Raw genomic sequence first — 9,698 nt, 5'->3', positions numbered from 1 at the left:
TGGGGCTGTGAGGCGCCGCCGCCCGCCTCGTGCCGGGCTTGGGCCCCAGCCGCCCTCGGGCTGGCTCTGCGAGCGGGGGCGGCTGGAAAGGCCCTTGTGTGTAGCGGGAGTTTCTCGTACAAGCGTGCCCCTGGTGTGTGGGAAATGGCCGGGCCGCCGCTGGGCGAGCTGCTTCCCCCGGGCTTCTCTGGTATCTGTGTGGAGGGCTCCTTAGGCCCAGGGTGTGAGAACGCACCCCCTTAGCGAGAGAGACTCTTCATTGTTATTGCAGTTCAGTTAATGCGCTCCAAACTTTTGATTATCCCTGAGAGGTTTAATCTGCATGCTCCAATATTAATTCCAGTGCTTAGAGTGTTAATTTTTAAACGGTCCTGGCATGTGTGTGGTGAATATAACGCTGTATTTGATCGGTGATCATCTACAGAATTTTCCTTGCACTCTTGCTTATCATCCATCTTTTCTGTTTAGATTCTGGATCAGTTACACCAATCTATGTCTCCTAATTTTCTTATTTTTCTAGGTTTTTTTGTCTTCCAGATCCTACAAAACTGAGTGCTGTTCCTCTGTTATTTAGTGTGCTCATAAGCCTTAGAGGATTTTGCAGCATGAGGAGAGGGAGTTCTGCTCCCTTTCCTATCTAGGACTGTTTCGGGGAGGGAAGGAATCCTTAACAGAGGGACTGTTTTGCATGTTGCCTTTTTGTCTCCAGAAGAGGCCTGCTCACTTCCTGTGGCAGCTCTCATTGTCTTGAGCCTTCTCCAGAAGAGAAACAACTAGGAGTAAGTCAGTGAGGAAGAAGAACCAATATGTAGAGTTGTGCTTTGAGCAACGTGGTCTAGTGAAAGGTGTCCCTTTTTATGGCGGGGAGGTTGAAATTGGATGATCTCTAAGGTCCCTTCCAGCCCAGGCCTTTCTATGGAAGCTTGCTCCATCCATTTCCATAATTTAGGAATTTTCCCTTTCAAAAATAAAACCAAAGTCCAGTTCTGTTTAAATTGCCTGGTTTTTTTTTCTTTCCCCAGAAGATGCAATACAAGCAAAACCAGAGAAGATAAGATCTTCCCTGAAGAATGTGAAGAAAGACGCAGGAAAACCAGAGAAACTCAAATTTAAGCCGCTCACTGGGAAAGTGTTTTACCTCGATATCCCATCAAATGTGATCTCTGAAAAGTTAGGAAAGGACCTCAAAGAGCTGGGAGGGGTAAGTTAATAATAGAGACTTATATGAACCTAGAAGGAAATGTGCACATGTGGAATGCCTTTTTTGTGTTCTTTGTAACTGCATTTTAATGTTACTTGTAGTTGCCTGAGATGGTGTCTTATTTTTCTATGTTTGTCTTAAACTTTAATCCAAATAAGGAGCTTATCAACAAATTATTCTGTGGGTTTTCAAGAGAAGCTGCTTTCCTGATTGGAACAAAAGTTCTTATTAGGAGGTTTTGTTTTCAGTTGATTATTCACCTGGCTTAAAATTTTATCCAAATTCATAAGGTTTCATTGTTCGAGATGGTTTTTCTTCTGCTGCTTCTGGCTGTATTGACATGTTTACATGTTACAATTCAGTGTTCAGCTGAACCTGAAAGAGACTAAAGGAAGAGTTTTGTATCTGTTTTCCGTAAGTCAGCAACTTCACTAGCAATGTTTTGCACAGGGTATCTTAGTGACTGTTTTTGAATACTCCTAAACAATAATATTTTATAAGCATCTGAATAATTTTTTTCCTAATTCGTCTTTCTGTAGGGAAGGAGCTCTTTGATACATGCAAGTACTGAATACTTGTGTGGAGGGCACTTAGAAGTGCCTCTCTCTGTATATCCTGTTTCTGTAAAAGATCCATAGAGCAGAATTGAAATGCACAGTTTCAAGCTGTGTGATTTGTGCTTTCCACAGTGGTTAGTGGAAAAGAGGAAAATACCTCAAACTATACAATCTGACATGAAATAGCCAGGCACTTGGCTGTTGATCACATTGTAGTTGGCAATGAAAGAGACTGAAAGAGCAAAATGGAGGGGTAAACTCAGAATGATGGCATTTTCATATTGCTGAGTATGAGAATATGAATCTACTCAAGACTTTACGTTTTGAGAAATGTTATGGAAACTGTAGGTGTGAAACATGATAGCTATCCTGAAAGTTCAGTTTTTCTGCTGGTCCTAAACTCAGTAAATTTATAGCTTCTTGAAGACTGTAAATCCCATTTGCAAACACCTGTCTTTAAGTTTTGCTGAACACTTTTGTGTAATTTCTGTTACATAAAATTAGAGAGAGCTGTTTTCCTTAAATTAATATGTTATTCCTTAATGCAGTGTTTGCATTCTTGTAATTGTAAAGTATTACAGGTAGGTAGTATAAAATTGTAATAATCATAACAAAGCAAAGGTCTTCTAATAGTTATTACAAAATTAAGAAATTTAAATTAGAATTTGTGACTGGTAAGATGCTAGTGCAACTTAATTGTCATTGTCATCCAGATATGTAGAAAATATTTTCTTGTTAACTCAGTGTTTTTGAACTTAATTGTTGTAGAAGTTTTATCTCTTTCCGTTAAAATATTCAATGTAAAGTTGAGTTTCTGATCTATTATCCTGAAAAAATTACTTGTTTTATATCTTTATATTTAGAGAGTGGAGAGTTTTCTTAGTAAAGATATCAACTATCTGGTGACTAATAAAAAGGAGGCAAAATTTGCACCAACTCTTGGCCAGATTTCTCCTGTTCCTAGTCCAGAATCTGCACCTAATGGAGGAAATGGTTCACCTCATCCTAGCAGCCGAAAAGATCGACATGATGGCAGTTCATTTAAGATAGCAGATACAGTAAGTTTCTTAGTAATAATACTGCACATCAGGTGCAATCCATGGGATGTGCTCCTACAGTTGTTCTCTGATTTTGTTTCCTAAAGGTGGCAGCAGTTCCTTGGGTGAATAGGGGTTTTTCTTTGAAACATTCTTTTAAATTTATTCAGGCTAACTTGTTAAACTTAACTAACTCAAACTAATTCAGCAAATTTTTTGGAACTTATTTTAAGAAGGATCCATTTTTGCAAACACGAAGAGCGTACTCAAATATGTTCTAATTTGCTATGTCTGACTTACAGCATTGATGTTGTGTTTGACAGCTGGATTGGGCACATGATGACGTTCAGTGGTTCCTGTCTCTTTAGCAACACAACCTATTAAAATCTGGCTGATTTGATGTTGTTAATGCTGATATCTGCAGAAATGCTCTGATAGTAGTAGGAATAAAATTGAGCATTATGAGTATTAAGTTTTTCTTACCTCTTTCTTAGGGAATCATGTTAGTTGCAACCGTTAGTATCTGAATTTATGCAGGTTTATGTGAAGTTTCTTACATGGGCAAGTCTTGTGTCCTTTCAAAATACAGTTGAAAATCATTAGCTGTACTATATATATATATGGTGCTTATTTAGAAACATGATCAGGCTGCAGGCTGGTCTTAGTATTGCATGGGTGAGGTCACCTCATTTTGCAAACAACCTGGGTAGGTAAAGGCAGCTCATTATGAATGAACAGCAAAAAGTGCAAATAGGAAATGCAGGGGTGATTGAAAAGCACGGGATAAGACAGAGACTGTGATTATATTCATGACTATAATTTTCACAAGCCTAGCTGATGAAACCTCATCTTCTGGTGTCTATGTCACTGTCTGCTTATTCCCATCATCTGCTTTGTTCCAGCACTAACATTGCAGTGGCGTTCTTTGGCTGAAAATGATTACTTGTTGGGGTTTTTTTTGGTTTTGAGTCTTTTTCCCTTTCACTGTATCAGCCGTAACCCTGTGAGAAATATGCACATTATTGAAAAATTGGCAGTAGAGTGAACAAAAGGAGACCCTCGTGGCTAATGTGTATTTGTTAAGAGCAATGTGAATTATCTCTCCTCACTACAAACGTGTTTCTGTTTTAATGTAGGTACGTATGAGCAGAGGAAAGTCTTTGGTTGAAAAGGCAATCAAAGAACAGGTAAGCCAAATAATCAGCAAACTTGTGCTTCGGAACCTTGGTGGTTTGTTTTCCTAGAAAACAAGCAGTGATCTTAGTGGTTCTGGAAATGGAGGGATTGTCCTAAGTGAAGTGTCAGGTATGTTTTCTGGGTACTTCTGAAGCATTGAAAGTCTGTGGAGTCTTAGGAAGAGTAGTAACATTTGTTAGGATTGCTAATATAACTGGCATTTGAGAGGTGCTCATGAAGTTAATGTACATATTCACAGTCTTCAGATCTTACTGTAAAATGTGACCATAAAGAACAGTTTTGGTTTTCTGAAGGTTAAATGTATTCTTTTGATGGTGAGGTGCTGTAATGCAGAGAGAGACAGGAGTTTAGGAGAGTAGTATTCTTTTGGCTAGAAGCAAGGCATCTGCATTTTAGTCTCAACTTTCATATCATATGTTATATTTTTAATTATTTTAAGTAATTACTATGCATTGTTTAAGATTAATAATGTAATTTATTGCTTGCAGGACTTAATCCCCTCTGGTAGTATACTGTCCAATGCTTTGAGTTGGGGAGTGAAGATACTTCATATTGATGGTAAATATTTTTGTTAGATGAAGCCTGACTTCAATGTGTAGCATTCATTTAATGGCTCTTTTATTGAATTCAAAATATTATAAGTTATGTCAGACGTACAAAAATTAAGCCAACTGAGTATAATTCTCCCACTTTTTGCCAGATGTTAAGAATTGCATTGAACAAAAGAAAAGGGAGCTCTATCTAATCAAAAGAGCAGGCAGTTCTTCTAAAGATGTGGTAAGTGCCTCTCTGCCATTTATAAAAATGCCATTTGTTTCGTTAGCTAAACACAAAGTACTGAGGACTGCCTACTGTGAAGCTTGTGGATTTTATTTTAATGAAGGTATTGCTCATTTCCAGTTTTTCACAGACTAGTATGTCTTGTGAATTGATTTAAAAACTGTCTTGGATAATCCAAAGTATATGCTGTATATTTCAACATTATTTAAAAATAATTTTAATAGTAGCATTCATTCCATAGTGTATAGAGCTGTGCTCTTGCAAAGGATATCTAAGTGCTGAACTGTCTGAAATTTCCATTCTGCGCACCTCAGAAGTGATTAACAAAATGTATTGTTGTTTTAGTATGATGTAGATGGCAGCTAAGTTGCCTTGTATCACTGTGACACAGTGATTAGAAATTCTTTCATTTTGATGGCCTATTTTGAAAAATCATAGTTATGTTTCCTGGAGAAGGTGTCTCTATAAGGAATCTGCAACTCTTCCTTCATAGAGAGAGCATAAAGCATCTTGAAGCTAATTTGCCAAGTATGTGGAGTTGGTGAAAAGGGAAAATCCCCTTTTCTCAGGTTTTTAGTCTGTGATGTAGTGAGACATAAAAGCTTCTAGCTCCTGTGTGCTCCATCTGCAGTTGCTCTGTAATTTGCACAATTGTCTGGTTTAGCCACGGGGCTTGATAGATAAACAGAACCAAACTACCTAGCACGTGTTACGTTGTTTTGGAATGTAATATTGGCTAGTTCTTGAGGCCACATAAAATCCTCTGCCAAATCCTCTGTGTTTGTGGATAACGGGTAAGTTTTTTTGCAAATAGTATAAAATGGGTTTGTGCTTCTACCAGAATGAATTACATTTAACAGCTGATGCTTGAATGTAACTTCACTTTTTTTGAAGACAAAATATTCTTCTAAATTTTAGTCTTCATTGCTAAAAATAATAAAAGATGCAGCCTGTGTAAATCCATTCAAATGAAAAGAGTTTTAATTGGAAACATTGCTGTTCTACAGGTTTTGGTGGCATTTTGCAGCTTGCAGTTAATTAGGATTTAGAAAGTGTTGTAAAAATGTTATCTGTATTAAAGACTGAACTTTCAGCCATGGCAAGGAATTTTCAGGGTGGAGGGAGTAAGTGTATAAATTTACCTTTCTGTGTTTTTGTTTTGATTTGCCTTTAGAAAAAATAAATTGAGGCATCTGAAGTACAGCACTTCTTTTTTCAGTGTAGCGAAAAGTATTTCTTTGGGAAACATGTTGTCTTGTTTCAAAGTACTAATGAGCTTAGTTTCCTTAAAAATTCATCATGAGTGTATGAAGTCATGATTAACACAGGGAGACTCTCATAACTTAAATTATCTGCAGCTAAATCTTCAAGTACAGTGCAGAATAATACTCACAGGGATTTTATACCATCTCTTTTTTTTCAATAGGGAAAACACGTTACTGCTCCAAAGTCAAAAAGTAAGTACTGCAATAATTGTAGAGGTTTCTGGCTTGATTTATTTTCTGAATGCTTAGAAATGTGCTACAGTTCTTCTGTGGTCAAATGTGGTGCCATACTTCAATTTGTACGTCCAAGAGAAGCATGTAGAGGAACTTCATGGAAATCAAGATTTTGTCAAAACCTGTACATGAGTTCTAAAATAAAGTCTGCTTATTTATTAAGCTACTGGAGCAACTTGATACGTGATGAAAAGTATTTATTGATTTCCTTTTCTCCCCCTTTGAGCAGGTAGGCTGAAAAGTCCATTTATCAGAGTGGAGGATAGGAGTCGGTAAGTGTTCTCTTCATGCATTTAGTGATGTGGTTCTCAAACTGAGTAATTCAGAATTACTTGAGGAAGTGTGCCCTTAAATCTCAATTCCTTTCAGCTTCCTGACTTCAGATGTCAAGTGTACTGAAAATGACATACAAATGTCTTCAGCCACCAAATGAGATTGAGCAAGTAATAGCATAGTAGGGAATATTTGCAGTAGGTGAAGGAAGTGGCAAGTTAACAGGTAACTCCAGTTTGTAGATCATGAGAGTGGGTTCCTTTGGTTACTTCCTACCAAGGAATGAAAGGGAATCTTGAACCTTTACATCTTTCCTTAGATCCAAATCTTGTAATCCAAAACTTTGCGTACTGAATTCCTCTCCTGTAGTTCCAGCTCAATTACATTCATCTCCTGCTGAGACTCTTTAGATGTAAGGAAAGTGAAGTTGTTAGTTAAAATAATAAATTGAAACTAGGTTTAATTTCCTGTTCAATCATTTATTTTTAAAAGGAAAAATTAAAGGTTATTAATCTGATTTCAATATCCACTCATATGAGGTCTGATACTTTCAGCCTTGAAAAAGTTCACATATTTCTGATCCTGTAATCGGTCAGTCTTTGTTGTGTAAGAAAATGCCAGTTAGCCAGAAGTTGAGAGAACAATGAATTGTAAAAAAAGTTCGGTTCTGCACATCATAATTTGCACCTTTAAATTCCTAAGTAACTTCTGAATTATGGTGTTGTTTATAAGCACTAAATTCTTTGACCTGATTTCTTTGACACTTTCCTGTTTTAAAAAAAAATCATTTAAACCTGGTTGTACACTGTGAGTTGGCAGTAGGTATGAGGGACGTGTGGATAGCGGGGAGAACTGGACGAACAGAGTTGTAAGGATAAGAAATTCATACATAAATATATGTGAATTTCACAGTGTAGTGGAGTACTAAATACTTGAAACATTTCTAAATATTTATATAACATAATGTCTTTTAATGTTTGTGCAACATAACAGTTCAGAAGGAGAAGGTGATGTTTCACTGTTGTATTATGTTTTCCAGACTTGCTCTTGTAGTTGTGCCTGGGTAGCTTATAATAGTAATGTGGGGAAAAGATCAGACTGAACTCTGCCATCAGCATTTCAGTCAACTGATTATTCAGTATGTGACTTTTGACATGTCCTATTTTGGAAGTTTTTAATCTATTCAGAGCACTGGTGTGGTTGCTAGTTCTAGTATCTCTGAATGTACAGAGTGGTGTACAGGAATCTTGTTTTTCTGTAAAATGAAAAAGTCCATTTTAATATTCTGAATAGTGAATTGATTTTTTTAAGAAAATGCTAAAATAAATTTTAGAAGCATTGGATGTTGGGAACTGCTGTAGCTACTTCTCAGGAGCAAAAATGCAACGTTGTCCAAATTGTTCTTGGGTTTCTTGGTTACCCAACTCACAACAGCTAATAGGCACACAAGTCATATCCCAAGGAATGTGTAAGACAGCTATGGAAACTGAGGGAAAATATTGAGGAAGAAATGAAATAATTATTCTAAGATACTTACTGCTTAGCATTCTGTGTATGTCCTGTGTAAAAGAGAAACACTTGTTGCATATTTTGGACTTGGAGTAATGTACACAATGAAGCCTTTTTTCCATTTTTGATGGTTCTCATGCACTTGTTTTGTGTTAATACAGCCAGTACCGACCGTTTTATCTGCAGTTACTGAGTTTTCCATTTCTGAACTACTGCGTTCCAAAGCCATATAGTCCATTTGAGGTGGATAAGAAGTATCCTGGTCAAAAGCAAACTCAGTCTAAGGAAAGGTTTGTTGAAAATTTTATTTTATTGAGGTGTGTGTAGAGGAGAGAGTTGTTCTGAATTATTCCATGACTAAAAAAATTTGTGTTCTAAAATAATTTCTCAACTTCTAATTTTCTGTGCTATTTAATACTATTAGACTATTAGCCATGTCTCATCAATGTATCTGCTGCACTCTTGGTGTCTTTCTACTTTACCCTCTTTATCCTGTCTTCAGTCCTTTTTTTGGGCACACAGATGCATACATCCAAAAATGTGGCCTTCTCCTTTCACTGTGGGTCAACATTAGATATTTCTGTCCTTTCTCCCACTGTGGTTTCTTCTTTGTCCTCATCTTGGATGCTGTTCAGTAAGTATTCCACAGGAAGTGGGTTTCTTAAGACTTCTTTTGTATTTGTCCATATAGTGCTGAAATAAGTAGTTGAACTTTTTAAAGCAATGCTATTCAATCGCAGTGCCTACCCATTGTTGATAAAGCGTGTATATTGTTGATAATTTATAGAAATTAGATAGACTGCTAATACTGCCTCAGCTCTTCAAAGATGAAAAGTGGATGCCAGCTTCCCAGTGGAATTGCAGCTGGCTTTACAGCAAGTGTTTATGTAATACATTTTGGCATTCAGGCTTGATTTGAGTACTACAGATGCAGTTAGAACTTCAGCAAATCGATTTTATGATTTGAAACTATTTAAGAGTCTTAATTAACTGGTTTTTGTGAATCAGTGGAGTTTTAGAATTTTTTTATACCTACTTTTTTCATTAACTTCTACAATTGATTCATGTGAGAGACTAACTATATTTAGGTGGAGGGTAGCTTTGCTATATGTGGAACTTTCTGTATTTAATAGGTTGCTGCTTTTCCATCCTTGGGGCTGAAGACTTACTTAGCTGTGATACCTGTTTGCTTTATGAAGTGGCTTCTCCACAGTTCTGTCCAGTCTTGACCATAACACAGTGCTGGAGGTTTCAGCTGATACTGCCCTGATGCTTTTTTTTTCTGGGTTGTTTTTTTTTTTTTTTTAAGTGCAAGGAAGATAACAGTACGAAAAGGCAAAAAACATATATTGCAGGGGTTACTGCTGTATTAATAAGGCAATTTCTGATTGTGTCTCTTCAGAGGATGTCTTGGAAAAAGCCCATTCTTTTGAAAGCATTAAAAAACCAAAAAGGCAGTTTTTGTTTAGATGGATTAAGGAATATGGTATGTTAAAAACTTCAGGATTTATGTTTGAATAAATATTCCTAATTGATACTTCACGTGGGCACATACCAAAGCAATGTTTAGGTGGGAGAATGGTCACATTCGCTTCCTGAGTATGAAACTATGTCAGTTTTGGCAGAGAAGAGGGGGGGGGGGGGG

At 36.9% G+C, this 9,698-nt stretch overlaps 1 protein-coding gene across 1 annotated transcript in view; it reads left to right on the top strand.

The window, feature by feature from the left end:
• Window positions 1-144: 144 nt before the first annotated feature.
• Window positions 145-9,698, top strand: part of DBF4 (DBF4 zinc finger) — a 13,846-nt gene continuing 4,292 nt past the window's right edge. The window contains exons 1-9 of the mRNA XM_031066828.1: window positions 145-223; window positions 1,014-1,201; window positions 2,622-2,816; window positions 3,932-3,982; window positions 4,481-4,550; window positions 4,693-4,769; window positions 6,199-6,229; window positions 6,501-6,543; window positions 8,215-8,343. Of these exons, the coding sequence (XP_030922688.1) occupies window positions 145-223; window positions 1,014-1,201; window positions 2,622-2,816; window positions 3,932-3,982; window positions 4,481-4,550; window positions 4,693-4,769; window positions 6,199-6,229; window positions 6,501-6,543; window positions 8,215-8,343 (863 nt within the window). The remainder of the gene's footprint in view (window positions 224-1,013; window positions 1,202-2,621; window positions 2,817-3,931; window positions 3,983-4,480; window positions 4,551-4,692; window positions 4,770-6,198; window positions 6,230-6,500; window positions 6,544-8,214; window positions 8,344-9,698) is intronic.

This window comes from Geospiza fortis, unplaced genomic scaffold (assembly GCF_000277835.1).
Source record: "Geospiza fortis unplaced genomic scaffold, GeoFor_1.0 scaffold138, whole genome shotgun sequence".
Taxonomy (NCBI): Eukaryota; Metazoa; Chordata; class Aves; order Passeriformes; family Thraupidae; genus Geospiza; species Geospiza fortis.
This window is presented reverse-complemented; position numbering and strand designations above follow the sequence as displayed.